Source organism: Oryx dammah, unplaced genomic scaffold (assembly GCF_014754425.2).
Source record: "Oryx dammah isolate SB20612 unplaced genomic scaffold, SCBI_Odam_1.1 HiC_scaffold_21, whole genome shotgun sequence".
Lineage (NCBI taxonomy): Eukaryota > Metazoa > Chordata > Mammalia > Artiodactyla > Bovidae > Oryx > Oryx dammah.
In genome coordinates, this window is record NW_024070205.1 from 5009860 (window position 1) to 5025675 (window position 15816).

Genomic DNA, 15816 nt, shown 5'->3' on the forward strand with positions numbered 1-15816 from the left:
TCAGACTCACAGCCATCGAGTCAGTGATGCCATCCAGCCATCTCATTCTCTGTTGTCCCCTTCTCCTCCTGCCCCCAATCTCTCCCAGCTTCAGAATCTTTTCCAATGAGTCAACTCTTTGCATGAGGTGGCCAAAGTACTGGTTTCAGCTCCAGCATCATTCCTTTCAAAGAAATCCCAGGGCTGATCTCCTTCAGAATGGACTGGTTGGATCTCCTTGCAGTCCAAGGGACTCTCAAGAGTCTTCTCCAACACCACAGTTCAAAAGCATCAATTCTTCGGCACTCACCTTTCTTCACAGTCCAATTCTCACATCCATACATGACCACTGGAAAAACCACAGCCTTGACTAGACAGACCTTTGTTGGTAAAGTAATGTCTCTGCTTTTCAATATGCTATCTAGGTTGCTCATAACTTTTTTCCAAGGAGTAAGCATCTTTAATTTCATGGCTGCAGTCACCATCTGCAGTGATTTTGGAGCCCCAAAAATAAAGTCTGACACTGTTTCCACTGTTTCCCCATCTATTTCCCATGAAGTGATGGGACCAGATGCCGTGATCTTAGTTTTCTGAATGTTGAGCTTTAAGCCAACTTTTTCACTCTCCACTTTCACTTTCATCAAGAGGCTTTTCAGTTCCTCTTCACTTTCTGCCATAAGGGTGGTGTCATCTGCATATCTGAGGTTATTGATAGTTCTCCCGGCAATCTTGATTCCAGCTGGTGTTTCTTCCATCCCACAATTTCTCATGATGTACTCTGCATAGAAGTTCAATAAGCAGGGTGACAATATACAGCCTTGACGTACTCCTTTTCCTATTTGGAACCAGTCTGTTCTTCCATGTCCAATTCTAACTGTTGCTTCCTGACCTGCATACAGGTTTCTCAAGAGGCAAGTCAGGTGGTCTAGTATTCCCATCTCTTTAAGAATTTTCCACAGTTTATTGTGATCAAAGGCTGTCAAAGGCTTTGGCATAGTCAATAAAGCAGAAATAGATGATTTTCTGGAACTCTCTTGCTTTTTCCATGATCCAGCAGATGTTGGCAATTTGATCTCTGGTTCCTCTGCCTTTTCCAAAACCAGCTTGAACATCAGGAATTTCATGGTTCACGTATTGCTGAAGCCTGGCTTGGAGAATTTTGAGCATTACTTTACTAGCATGTGAGATGAGTGCAGTTGTGTGGTAGTTTGAGCATTCTTTGGTATTGCCTTTCTTTGGAATTGGAATGAAAACTGACCTTTTCCAGTCCTGTGGCCACTGCTGAGTTTTCCAAATGTGCTGGCATATTGAGTGCAGCACTTTCACAGCATCATCTTTCAGAATTTGAAACAGCTCAACTGGAATTCCATCACCTCCGCTAGCTTTGTTCGTAGTGATGCTTTCTAAGGCCCACTTGACTTCACGTTCTAGGATGTCTGGCTCTAGGTGAGTGATCACACCATTGTGCTTATCTTGGTTTTGAAGATCTTTTTTGTACAGTTCTGTGTATTCTTGCCACCTCTTCTTAATATCTTCTGCTTCTGTTAGGCCCATACCATTTCTGTGCTTTATTGAGCCCATCATTCCATGAAATATTCCCTTGGTGTCTCTAATTTTCTTGAAGAGAGCTCTAGTCTTTCCCATTCTGTTGTTTTCCTCTATTTCTTTGCATTGATCGCTGAGGAAGGCTTTCTTATCTCTTCTTGCTATTCTTTGGAACTTTGCATTCAGATGCTTATATTTTTCCTTTTCTCCTTTGCTTTTCACTTCTCTTCATTTCACAGCTATTTGTAAGGCCTCCCCAGACAGCCATTTTGCTTTTTTGCATTTCTTTTCCATTGGGATGGTCTTGATCCCTGTCTCCTGTAGAAGAAGGTTACTCTAGCAGAAATGCTTCCAGCTAGGACTGAAAGGAACAGGCATCATACAGGTAAAGGAGGAATGTCTCCAAAGATAGTGCCCTGGTAGGTGGGGCCAACAGAGCTTCTTCCAGCTGAGAAAATAGTCTAACCTCCCTGGTGGTTCATAAAGCTGAGTCTGCCTGCATAGGGGCTGACCTGAAGCATTACTTTCACATAGGAGTGTTCTCTGTTCCCTGAATCTAATGAGATTTCTCTTGGTGGGTTTTGAATTTGTTTAATACTTGTGACTCCTTTCTTATCTCTTTCTCCATTTATGAATGGTAATTTCTATCCTATGTCAATATTAACATTGTACTTTGGAAGCACATTACTTGTTTTCTGGTTCACAGGGTCACACGTGACTACAAATTTTGCCCAGGGATGGTCCAGAAATTGAGTCTCATTCATAACTTATTTAGAAGACATTTAAGTAAAATTTGGGCCTTCGAGTTGATGCTGTAAAGAGTGAAAACTTTGGAGGATGTTGGGATTGGGTGAATCTATTTGACACATGGCAAAATAGGGATCTGAGAGATTGCAATGTGAACTCTTATGTGTCAAACAGGGTCCCTTATGGCCAGGACCTAAAAGTGTTACCTTATTTGGAATTAGGGTGTCTACCAGATGTAATCAAGTTAAGATGAGGTCATTATGGTGACCTCCAAGCAAATACGACTGACATCCTTGTAAGAAGAAGAAAATACAAGTAAAGACAAAGACAAATGGGGAGATATTTTTGTGACCAGAAAGGCAGAGATTAGAATGATGCAGCTGCAAGCCAAAAAAAACAAAGATAGATGCTGCTCCTAGAAGCTGCAGAGCAGGAAAGAGCATTCTGCCAATTCTCAGGGATAGTGTGAAATAAACACTACAAATGGAAGCAAAAGGAAGCACGTGCTATTGTTAGTCTTCGGGTGACCCCAATCCTGTTCATAAGTGCTCCATCCAAAATACCTCATCTAATCCTTGTTGTTGTTGTTCAGTTACTCAGTCACGGCCAACTCTGCGACCCGTGGACTTCAGTATGCCAGGCTTCCCTGTCCTTCACTATCTCCCAGAGTTTGCTCAAATTCCTGTCCATTGAGTAGATGATGCCATCCAACCATCTCATCCTCTGTCATCCCCTTCTCCTCCTGCCCTCAATCTTTCCCAGCATCAGGGCTTTTTCCTTGAGTAGGCTATCCCATCAGGTGGCCACAGTATTGAAGCTTCAGCATCAGTCCTTGTAATGAATATTCAGGATGGATTTTGTTTAGGATTGACTGGTTTGATCTCCTCGCAGTCCAAGGAACTTTCAAGAGTCTTCTCCAGAATCTTTGTCCTTACCTTTTTCACGCATGTAAATTTCACCTTCAATAAAACTTAGTTGCTCAAGGACTGAGGCCCCATAGAGTTGAGGCCTCTTATGCTAATGGTCCGTGTAAATAATTTACCTTCCCAGGAGTCCTTTTCTGGGAGCAGAGGGGAAACTAATTGACTAGCTGTTGGGAGAACAATGGCCATACTTTTCCTAATTCTGAAATCTATCGGGCCACTAGAGGCTTCAGCAGCAGTCAACCACGGAAACCTCAGCTATTGTCCTGAATTATGCCTGCCTAATGCCGAAGAGATCAGCCCTGGGATTTCTTTGGAAGGAATGATGCTAAAGCTGAAACTCCAGTACTTTGGCCACCTCATGCGAAGAGTTGACTCACTGGAAAAGACTCTGATGCTGGGAGGGATTGGGGGCAGGAGAAGGGGACGACAGAGGATGAGATGGCTGGATGGCATCACTGACTCGATGGACGTGAGTCTGAGTGAACTCCAGGAGTTGGTGATGGATAGAGAGGCCTGGAGTGCTGCGATTCATGGGGTCTCACAGAGTCGGACACGACTGAGCGACGGAACTGAACTGAACTGAATGCCAAAGACTGAGCAAGGGCCTAGGCGTCGGGACAGTCTGGAGGGCCCCAGGTCCAAAGTGGAGTCCTGAGCGGTGTCTGCCCCACAGGGATCCACTGACTGTTTTCAGGTGGAGGTGCTTGATTTTTTTTATTTAGTCCAGCGTCCTGGAAAAGGGTCAACGATGACCGCGCCTGCCCTTGATTCCTTCATCCTTTCTAAATAGGGCAGTGACAGTGTGTTCCCGAAGAGGCGGTGAACATTTCCCGCGAGCCGCTGAGCTTCTCCTTTAGGTCTGCAGACGGAGAAGTGATGCCCACACCCCTTCCCTCCCGGCCTAAGGACCGCCCCTGGCCCGAGGCCCCGCCTTGCAGCCCGCCCATTGGCCAGCCATTGGCCAGGCCACGCCTACCTCCGTGACCGCACTGGACTGGGTGAATCTGCGGATTGTTGCGCGCGGTAACTCAATTCGGAGAGGTCTGTCCCGCGTTGGTCCGCGGTGTCCCGCTGATCGTCCCGAAAATGACAGCGTCTTGCACACCTCGCCAGGCACCTCCCGCTCGCCCCGAGAGTCCCCTCTTCCCTTGGTGCTGCGTCGGGATGCTTTTGGCGACCCTAGTGCTCCCGTTACCCATATTCTCCGGTAGGTGCCTGGAGACGGCGTGCGCCCAGGCGGCGAACTGGAGTGGGTCGGGGGCCGGCAGGCCAGAACCGGGGGCGGGGGGCTTTGCTTGGTGGCGCGGGGCGCTGACACGGAGCTGGATCCACCGGGGGTCCTGCGGAGTTGGGGTAGAGGGCGGGGCGGGTGTTTCCCGGGTCCAGCTGTGAGGGGACCTAAGGAGAAGGCTTGCTTCTTGGGGGGCACTGAGAGCTGCGCGATGGTAGGCTCGGCCTGGGTTGACCAGCTCTTGCCAGGCTGGTTCCCTGGCAAGAGCTTGTAGGGTGTTTACAGGACAGAGCCTGGTGAGGACAGATGCAGGGCCCTGGTGCTGGTGGGGAGGGCTTGCTCAAGTGTCTGGGGATGTTGCGAGGGGAAGGGTTTGTCTTGTGTTCCGTGGGTGGTTGCGGGGGTGGGGGGTTGTGTCCCGCTGGGAGAAGTGTACCCCTGTATATGCTTTGTGAAAGTCACCAACCCAGTGGTGCCCAGTGTGGGACTAGGAAGCTTACTGTTTGCTTTGCATGGGGCTTACCAAAGCAACCGAAAACACATTGGTAGTCAAACCTAGTGAAACATGAGTATCCTGGAAATGAACTATAAATGATGTTCACCTGGTTTTCCCTTAAAGCTCATAAATTAGAGCTGAGACCCCGTTCACTAAGTTTGTGTGTTTCAGTGAATCGAATAAATACTTTAAATATGTACAAAAATACATGGTTATTGTATAAAACAAACAAGGACAACCATTTTTTAATACTTTGGTATATTTCCTTGTCTTTGTCCACAGATGTGTTTCTATGTCCAGGATATTTTTAGGATCTATTTCATGTAGTTTGTTTGCTGCAGTTTTTCTTAGCAGCATTCACTCAACGAATACTTGTCTTCTGTATGCCTGGTCCTGTCCAGGTCCTGAGGATGCACTTGTGATCAATAAACACGGCATTCCCATTTTCACTATCCTGATTTCACTGTGTGTCTGTTTGTCCCCCTCCCGCACACACGTGTGAGTATATGTAGGGACTGAGTTTTGCTCGCTGTTACACCCCCAGTGCCAGGCACACATTAGGAAATTGAATATTAATATTTGCTAGAATTTATTGGGAGTGGCAGACGGTAGCCAACACATAAGACTAACGAATATGTTATAATCCAAGAGAAGTGCCCAAGAGGAAAGAAGCGTGGTTCTCTGATGGCATTTAACAAAGGGCTGGTGGGAGGGGAGACTTCTGCTCAACAAACAGGCTAGACTCTGCCACCTTGTCTTCTGCACTTGCTGTTTCCTCAGAGGGCTTAGAAAATTCTTCTGCCTTATGCATAATTAACTCTTTCTTATTCTTCAAGCTCTGTGATGTCACCTTTTCAGAGGGACTTTCTCTGGCCTACCATTCCCAGTGGACGAACACACTTCAGTTTAACCCCTCTGCTAACTGGTCGTCACCCACCCAAACTGTGGGTGGTGTTTTCCATTCTCTCTTAACTAGAATGCAGAGACCTTGGCTGTCTTCTTGGCACACTTGGTTTGAAATGCCTTTTTTTTTTTTTTTTTGCCTCAGTGTCAACACTCTTGTATAACTATCGAGTACTAGAAAATTAGAGGTAACTTTCAGCTGGGGCTTAGAGCCCAGGAACAACTTTTCTTGCTTCTAGGGGAAGGTTCTCTAAAGAGCCACACTTAGGATGGCCTTTCTGTGGTGCCTAAAAGCTAAGGCAGAGGCAGCTGAGGATCAGAAAGGATGTATATGCCCCTGATAGTAGACTCCTCAGGGCTCACACTACTACAGTCTTGCTTGTTACAGATCATTTTAAAAGTTTATTTCTCTGCAGGAGAGGTGTGAGTGATGGAACGGCAGTGCTAACAAGAAATTAAAAGGAATTCTTTAATGATGTTTAAAATATGCTTAAGACTAGAAGTTGAATGAGATGATGAAAATTGTTCAAAATAGAGAAAGAAAGGATATAATGAATAGGGTATATCAGGGAAGATACCAACTGGAAATGAAGAGGATGAAAATGTTATGTTTAAGGTTGAAAGGTAAAATCAGGATAGGTAGGAAACTTAAATAAGGTATAAATGGGAACTCACTCTACTGGGCATGGGAAGTATGTGGATACTGCAAACAGTCACAGAAGTGGCTCTTGAGCAGGTTTAATAAGCAGTAGTAGTTGTGCCCGGAAAGCTTGCTAGCTCAGAGGTGGCTGCCAAATGGCGGGAGCCCACAGAAGGGACCAGTCTCATTCCTCCAGAGCAGGGTCTGTTGTTTGGGCCAAAACCTGTAATTTCCTTTTATAGGTGATCTCTTCTGCCCATATTAAGTCTTTTCTTTCTTCCTAATGAAAGAAGCCAAGATCGGTAAATGCTTACATGATAGTTTCTTAGTTTTCCTACTCTTCGTATTACAGTGCAAGAACAGTCCTTATCGGTCTGTTGCTAGGTTACCATACTACTGGGAGATAGACAGCAAAAGAAATGATGTGGTCAAATACTTCCCCAGTGCATAAAGTTTAAAGATGATTATTTTCAATGGTTGGATTTATTGTACTATATTCTTTACCATTGATTTCTGTTTAACAGTAGTGATACTTTGAAAACCAAAGTGTTTTGAAGAGTGACTGTGACAGACATGCTGTGTGAGATGTTGTTGGCCACAGGGATGAAGGGAGTCCACTGTATTATGTGTTAAACATAAAAGCATGTAATGATAAGCATGCAGAGGAAAGTCCAAGTGCTGCTGAACTTAGGTTGGACTACCCACCACTCAGAAAGTCTATACTTAAGAGACAAGTGCTGGTAGGAATGGAAAGGTTGCTTTAAGCAGAAGGCTGGCATCTAGGGAGAAGGAAGACTTCTGTCCCAGAACCTACTCTGAAGATTCTGCTTGGCCCTGGAAGTTTTTAAAGGGAAAAAGGGGAAGTAATCGCCAAAGTTAATCATTGTGATGTGGGTGCATGCTCAGTTGTGTCTGACTCTTTGCAACCCCGTGAACTGTAGCCCACCAGGCTCCTCTGTCCATGGGATTCTCGAGGCAAGAATGCTGGAGTGGGTTGCCATTTCCTACTCCAGGAGAATCTTCCTGATCCCAGAGATTGAACCCATGTCTCTTATGTGTACAGGCAGATTCTTCACCACTGCACCACTGTGGAAGCCCAGTCACTGTGAGAGGGAGTCATATTTGTTGACATCTCCAATTGCCTGCAGACTTCTTGACCCCTTGTGCTCTTTCTTTAGATTCTGTCTCCCAAAGTTTGCTCTCAAGATTACTGAAGGGAAAACTGGGGGAAAGAGCTGGCCATCTCTTAATTATTCTTCATTTCTATTTCTTGAACTTAGAAAAGAGCCAGTAGGCAGAGTATTGTGTGATCAAAAGACGTGAAAGGTATGCTTGGCCCAGAGGTTAGTTAAAATATAGCTTTGATCAAGTGACAAGACAAAGGGGACCTCCTGCAGATAGCTCTTTCCTACAAAAAGCTGCTTACACACGAGAAGGGACTGATCACTGCCTCCCCAAGGAAGCAGAAACTACTTCCTAGAGGAGATGTTGAGTGACCAAGGAAGGCAAGAGCTGAAGGAGTTGCTCCAGAGCAGGAAGAAAGGTGTTCAGAGCAGAGGAAGGAGTGTGAGCAAAGGCTCAGAGAGATGACGGGGCTCAGGGCAGTGGTGACCTGTCTGGCTACCTCGCGTGGCAGCAGTGGGGCGAGGGAGGCAAGAGGAAGGCAGCAGTGTAGATCACAGAGCGAATAATTGTGGAGAAACAGGATAGTTAGGAATGAACAATTAAAATCCTAAAAATCAGACTATGACATTATTGCCTGTTGTTTTGGGCACCGTGAGACTTTCTGTGGGCTCTAGCAAATGCGCAGCTAAACTCTGTGTGTGTGTGTGTGTGTGCTCGGTTGTGTCTGGCTTTTTGTGACCCTTGAACTGCAGCCTGCCAGGCTCCTTTGTCCGTGGAATTTTCTAGGCAAGAATACTGAAGTGGGTTGCCTGTTCCTGCTCTAGGGGATCTTCTGACCCAGGGACCTAACCGGTGTCTCTTGCATTTGTAGGCAGATTCTTTTCCACTGCACCACATCTAAACTAGGTTGCTCTAATTTCCCCAGGCTCAGTATAAGACCGTTTCTTAAGCACTAAATACAAACGCTGTCATTACCATTCGAGGATTTCAGATGACTGACAGTGATGGAAAGCAGTGTTGGTAATGGAACCAAGATTCCTGGCCTGACCTGGGTGTGCTACCTATTAGGAATGCATTCATGGGAAAGTCCCTTCACCTTACCATGGTTCATATTGCTTATCTTAAAGAAGGGAAAGTAGTACCCAATTCATAGGAAGACTGTGAAGGATACGTTAGTTTAAAAAACACGAAAACAATGGTTGGCACAGGTAACGCCTGATTTGCTGTTTCTGAAATGATTGATGTCACCAGTGTTTTTATAAGAAACATGTTCTGGAATTGTCCATTGCTAATCTTTAGGAAAAATATAACCTACAGTCTTTGGAGTTCACTTATAATGTTAAAATACTATTTCTAGTCATAGAAGAGATATAAATAGGTTTATAATAAAATATTGAAACAAATATTTTGACATGAAAGAAGTGAAAAATTCTGATAAAGTGAAATTTTTGTAAAGAACCCCCCCCCCAAAATGGAAATAGACAAAAACTGCAGTAAAAAAAAGTGATGGTTTAAAGATATTTGTGGAGCAGTTTGGCTGAAGAGTAAAGAATTTTAATTTTATCAGAAGTATGTAAAACTGATAACAGTGCGTCTTCACCTGTGGCACTAGGAACTAGAGATGCAGAGATAAATGGGACATGGCTCCCAGGAAGGTCACCATGTCCTAGGGAGTATAAGCAATGAGCAATTGCAGTATGAAAAGTGCTATGAAAGAAGTGAATTGTGGCAGCCATGAGGATGCTTGACCCAGTTGTTTGAGTGATAGATGTTAAGAGCCTCAGGGAAGAAGAGGCATCTAAGATGAAACTGAAGGAGGAATGGCAAGGTCTCTGCTCAAAGCCGAAGCCAAATGATGCATAGAGGTCCAGAGTGCTACAGGAAGCTGAGTGATTTCATGGGCACTATGGTGGAACTGAATGTGGCTTAGACGAGTGTGCAAGAGTGAGCAGATACTAAAGCTCTCTTAGCCGTATCAAGGAACCTTAGACATTATCATGAGGGAATAAGGGAGCCGAAATATATCTGACTTGGAAGAGCTCTGGTCATAGTATTAGTATTATATGGTGGCAGTGTGTAAATGAACTGAATGAAAGGTGGCAAGACCAGTACGGAGACCTATTCAGAAACTGTTACAGCAGTTCAGATAAGAAATGATAGTGGCTTGAATTTTTAGTAGAAGCAAAGGTGGAAATAGAGAGAGAACAGGCATTTCAGTTGTGGAAACTGGATATGAAGAGTCAAAAGAGACCACACTCTGGCTTCATTATGTTATTTGAGAAACTGCAACACCTTCCAAGTAGAGCTGTGTTGGGAGGGAACTGAATGCATAGGCTTGGCACCCCAGCTAGAGATCTATGATGGATAGAGTGGTTCGGGAGGCAGCTTTCATCAGTGTTAATGATGTCATGAGAGTATGTATTCTCACCCAGGGGAATTTGCAGAATGAAAATTAGGAACGTTCCTAGAATAACCCACGAGTAACGTCACATAATGCAATCAGACAAAGAAGGAAGAGTAGCCAGAGGACAGGCTGAACATCAGGGTCATTTGTTTCCTGAAAATCAAGGGAAAGAGCTTTTCGGGCATGCAGGAGCAAAGGGAAAATGATCAGTAGCTCCAGATGTTATAGGCAGGAAACCTAAGATTACTGAGGGAAAGTGTTAGGGTGAATTTACCTAGAAGGAGGCTACTTAATGACTTTGAAAGTACATTATAAATGAGTGGAAATTTAGAAGTAAAATTGACAGATTATGTGTTAGAATATTCACTTTGAAGAAGCAAAGAAATTTTAAAAATAGAAAAGATTTGGGGGAATTATGTCTTGGGTCAGAGACCGTGATTTCCTGAGGGGACTACATGAGAAGGGGTATGGGTGTGTGCTTGTGTCAGACATTTATTTTTAATTTTTGCAAGTGGGTAGAGTGAGTGCATAATTTTTGCAAGTGTGTAGAAAGTAAACAGTTCTCTTGATTCATAGCAGAGTACTATTTCACTTTTCTGTCACTTACTTGGAGCACTGGGGAATTTTCTGAATGCAGCCTATTATATTATGTAATAACAGTGTCAGACTTTATTTTGGGGGGCTCCAAAATCACTGCAGATGGTGATTGCAGCCATGAAATTAAAAGACGCTTACTCCTTGGAAGAAAAGTTATGACCAACCTAGATAGTATATTCAAAAGGAGAGACATTACTTTGCTGACTAAGGTCCGTCTAGTCAAGGCTATGGTTTTTCCAGTGGTCATGTATGGATGTGAGAGTTGGACTGTGAAGAAGGCTGAGCGCCAAAGAATTGATGCTTTTGAATTGTGGTGTTGGAGAAGACTCTTGAGAGTCCCTTGGACTGCAAGGAGATCCAACCAGTCCATTCTGAAGGAGATCAGCCCTGGGATTTCTTTGGAAGGAATGATGCTAAAGCTGAAGCTCCAGTACTTTGGCCACCTCATGCGAAGAGTTGATTCATTGGAAAAGACTTTGATGCTGGGAGGGATTGGGGGCAGGAGAAGAAGGGGATGACCGAGGATGAGATGGCTGGATGGCATCACTGACTCGATGGATGTGAGTTTGAGTGAACTCCGGGAGTTGGTGATGGACAGGGAGGCCTGGTGTGCTGCGACTCATGGGGTCGCAGAGTCGGACATGGCTGAGCGACTGAACTGAACTGAACTGAACCTATTTTTAAGGTATAATATTGCATTTCTTGCCTTATTTTTTGCTAATGATGTATTACTTGATATTTAGTTTGTATTTACTTGAGACTATAAAAATGATGTTAGACAAAAAGCAAATTTGAGTGAATTTTTATTTGAGTTCAAAATGGGTTGTAAAGCATTGGAGACAACTTACAACATTAACACTCCAATTGGCCCTGGAACTGCTAACAAACATACAGTGGAGTGGTAGTTCAAGAAGTTTTGCAAAGAAAACAAGAACCTTGAAGATGAGGAGCATAGTGGCTGGCCATGGGAAGTTGATAATGACCAGTTGAGGCTGATCCTCTTACAATTATACAAGAAGTTGTCAAAGAACTCAGTTTCGACCATTCTACAGTCAGTCAGCATTTGAAACAAATTGAAAAGATGAAAAAGCTTGATAAATGGGTGTCTGATGAGCTGACTGAAAATCAAATAAATTATCATTTTGAAGTGTTGTTTTCTTTTATTCTACACAGCATCAATGCACGATTTCTTGACCACATTGTGACATGCGACGAAAAGCGGGTTTTCTATGACAGCTGACAACCACCAGCTCAGGGGTTGAACCGAGAATCTCCAAAGCACTTCCCAAAACCAAACTTACACCCCCCCAAAAAAAGGTCACGGTCACTGTTTGGTGGTCTGCTGCCCATTTAATCCACTATAGCTTTCTGAATCCTGACAAAACCATTACAGCTGAGAAGTATGCTCAGCAAATCAGTGAGATGCACCAGAAGCTGCAACGCCTGCAGCCAGCACTGGTGAACAGAAAGAGCCCAGTTCTTTTCCACAACAGCACCCAACTCACATCCCACAACCAACGCTTCAAAAGTTGATCAAATTGGGGTAAGATATTTTGCCCCATCCTCCATATTCACCTGACCTCTCACCAACCAACAACCACTTCTCCAAGTGTCTTGACAACTTTTTGTGAGGAAAACGCTTCCACAAAAAGCAAGAGGTAGAAAATGGTTTCCAAGAGTTCTTCAAATTCCAAAGCATGAATTTTTATGCTACCAGAATCAACAAACTTATTTCTCATTGGCAAAAATGTGTTAATTGTAATGGAATCTATTTTGATTAATAAAGATGTATTTGAGCCTAGTTACAATGATTTAAAATTCAGTCTGAAGCCACAATTACTTTTGTATCAACCTAATATATAAAGTGAAGTCATATTTTGAAATACATAGTCCACATCTATTTTGATCTCTGAAATCCACAATGCTTATTTAATAATCTCTTCTTACTACAGCAAGTCTTGAGCACCCAGTGTGTACAGAGTGTAGTAGAAAAAGAAAGCATATGATCCCTTCCCTCTAGAACCTTGCCTTCTGAGAGGAAACTGCATCTGAATTGACAAGTGATCATATGCTTGTGTTCCAAACTATGGAAGAGTAATCTGAGCAGAGTGTTATAGACTATAAAAGAACTTTTAAGATGAGAGATGAGTTTTGAAATAAATTTAGGCAAAAAATATGTAAGGAAACATGTGCTGTGCTCTACTAAGTCACTTTAGTCATGTCTGACTTTTTGTGACCTGCTGGACTGTAGCCAGCCAGGCTCCTCTGTCCATGGGATTCTCCAGGCAAGAACGCTTTAGTATGTTGCCATGCCCTCCTTCAGGGGATATTCCCAACCTAGGGATTGAACCCATGTCTCTTATGTCTCCTGCGTTGGCAAGCGAATTCTTTACCACTAGCACCACCTGGGAAGCCCATGAGAATATATATATTTAATACCCAAAAGATAGATTTTGTGTCCTTGAATTTACTGTTGAATGACAGTTTAGCTTATTCCTCAACAAATTAAAAGTTAATAGGATTTATTTTTAGTAAGCAAGACACATTCTCCACTACTACCATCGCTTGGATAAAACCATGGATAAAATCATTTAAAATCTTGCAAAGAAACTTTCTACTTATTCTGTACTGCCTGCTTGCTGCTATGCCACAATGGCTGATGGGAAAGATTAAATTCCTAATTTTCTGTTTTTATTCTCTTATTCCTAGTACGCTGCATTGATCCACCAGTATTGGACAGTATGAAGCTTAAGGGTGTCATTAAACACCGTTATTATCCTGGGGACAGAATAGACTATGAGTGTTACCGAGGATACTTTTATGTATGGCCTTATCTCCTCTCAGCTACTTGTGAACCTAATGGCTCTTGGAGCCGTATTGAAGAAGCATGTTTAAGTAAGGAAACTAAACCATTTTTATTTCTTGTTTTTTTTTTTTCCATTCTCTAGAGATTTTTACACATTTTAAGAGTTAATTTTCCACTACAACAGTAATGATTTTCTCATAAGAAACTACGTTGTAGATAGCAATCATTTTTTCTGGTTTTGAGAAATCTCCAGGGAATCTTTCTTGGCAATTGGTCCCTCAATAAATGTGAATTTCAAGTTTGCCCTTATAATAATTAAATAAAGAAAATAATATTTCATCAATAGAAAAGAGCAGTGTAGAATTTTGATCTTGATTTAAATGTTTTGAAATTGGTGTGAAAAAACAAATCTGAAAATTTTCTTTTAGGAAAATCATGTCCAGATCCACAAGTAAAACATGGTGAAGTAGTTGCCCCTAATGACACATTTGAGTGGGAATCAGAAGCTCACATTTCTTGTAATGAGGGGTAAGTAAGTTACTCTTTAGAAAGAAATAAGGTAAACATTGTGAATTTCATTTTTCTTTGCTTCTCAACTTGATCATTGCCTTAAAATTGATTTCACTTTTCTTTCTAGGTGGTAAGTTGCACTTGAAATGATGTGTTATCCTGAAATGATAAGTTACACTGAAAAACTGTGTAATTAATAGAAAGAAATTTAAATGAAAGAAAAGCAAGATTATATACTTATTATATGTGAGAATAAGCCTATTGGATGTGGCAAAAATGTAATAATCATGATAGCTTTATCCTTAACTACAAAGTACACCTGTTTAAAATGGCCATTCTCAAAGTTGAAGGAGGGCTCACAGAAATGACTGATATCAACAGTGTAGGAGGGCTCCTTTTTCTCCACACCCTTTCCAGCATTTATTATTGGTAGACATTTAAATGATGGCCATTCTGACAGGTATAAGGTACTATCTCATTGTAGTTTTGATTTGCATTTCTCTAATAATTAGCAATATTTAGCATTTTTTTTCATGTGCCTGAAAAAGACACTTGTATGCTTCTTTGGAAAAATGTCTGTCTGGTCCTTCTGCTCATTTTTTGATTATGTTGTTGTTGTTTTTGGTATTAAGCTGTGTGAACTCCATATATTGGAAATTAATCCCTTCTTGGTATCATCATTTATAAATATTTTCTCCCAGTCCATAGATTTCCTTTATTTATGATTTCCTTTGCCGTGCAAAAGGGCTTCCCATTTAGTTAGATCCCAGTTTTTTATTTTTGTTTTTATTTCCATTACTCTAGGAGATGTACCTAAAAAAATATTGCCACAATTTATGTTAAAGAGTGTTCTGCCTATGTTCTCCTTGAAGAGTTTTATGATATCAAGTCTTACATTTAGGTCTTTAATCCATTTTGAGTTTAGTTTTGTATTTATTTGTATATGGTGTAAAAGAATGTTCTATGTTCTATATGGTGTAAAAGAATGTTTCATTCTTTTCACATATAGCTGTCTAGTTTTCCCAGCACCGTTTATTGAAAAGACTGCCTTATCTCCATTGTCTATTCTTGCCTCCTTTGTTCTAGATTAGTTATCAGTGCATGAGTTTATTGATGGGCTTTCTATCCTGTTCTATGGTTCTATGCGTCCCCTTTTCTGCCAGTACCATACTGTTTTGAAGACTGTAGCATTATAGTAAGGTTTGAAGTCAGGGACCATGATTCCTCCAGTTCCATTCTTCCTTCTCAAGATTGTTTTGGCTATTAGGGGTCTTTTGTGTTTCCATACAACTTAAAACATTTTTTACTCTAGTTCTGTGAAAAGTGCCATTGGTAATTTGGTAGGGATTGCATTGAATCTATAGATTGTCTTGGGTAGTATAGTCATTTTGACAATACTGATTCTCCAAATCCAAGAACACAGAATATCGTTCCATCTATCTCCAATATCTTTCCATCCATTGAGTCATCTTCAGTTCCTTTCATCAGTATCTTATAGTTTTCAGAGTATAGGATTTTTGCCTCCTCAGATAGGTTTATTTCTATATATTTTATTCTTTTTGATGCAATAGTAAATGGGATTGTTTCCTTAATTTCTTTTTCTGATATTTCATTGTTAGAGTATAGAAGTGCAACAATTTCTGTATCTTAATTTAGTAACCAGCAACTTTTCAAAATTAATTGATGAGCTCTCGTAGTTTTCTGGTAGTGTGTTTAGGATTTTCTATGTATAGCATCACATCATCTGCAAACAGTGATGGTTTTACTTCTTTTCCAATTTGGATTCTTTTTATTTATTTTTATTCTCCATTTCCTGTGGCCAGAACTTCCAAACCTATGCTGAATTAAAGTGATAAGAGTGGGCATCCTGGTATTTTTCCTGATCTTAGAGAAAATGTTTTCTCTTT

The 15816-nt window shown here is 41.9% G+C and overlaps 1 protein-coding gene across 1 annotated transcript in view; it reads left to right on the plus strand.

The window, feature by feature from the left end:
• The first annotated feature begins 4271 nt into the window (after positions 1–4271).
• LOC120880392 (membrane cofactor protein-like) overlaps positions 4272–15816 on the plus strand; it is a 59130-nt gene continuing 47585 nt past the window's right edge. Inside the window, exons 1-3 of the mRNA XM_040263724.1 lie at positions 4272–4404; positions 13303–13488; positions 13828–13927. Of these exons, the coding sequence (XP_040119658.1) occupies positions 4284–4404; positions 13303–13488; positions 13828–13927 (407 nt within the window). The 5' untranslated portion in view covers positions 4272–4283. The remainder of the gene's footprint in view (positions 4405–13302; positions 13489–13827; positions 13928–15816) is intronic.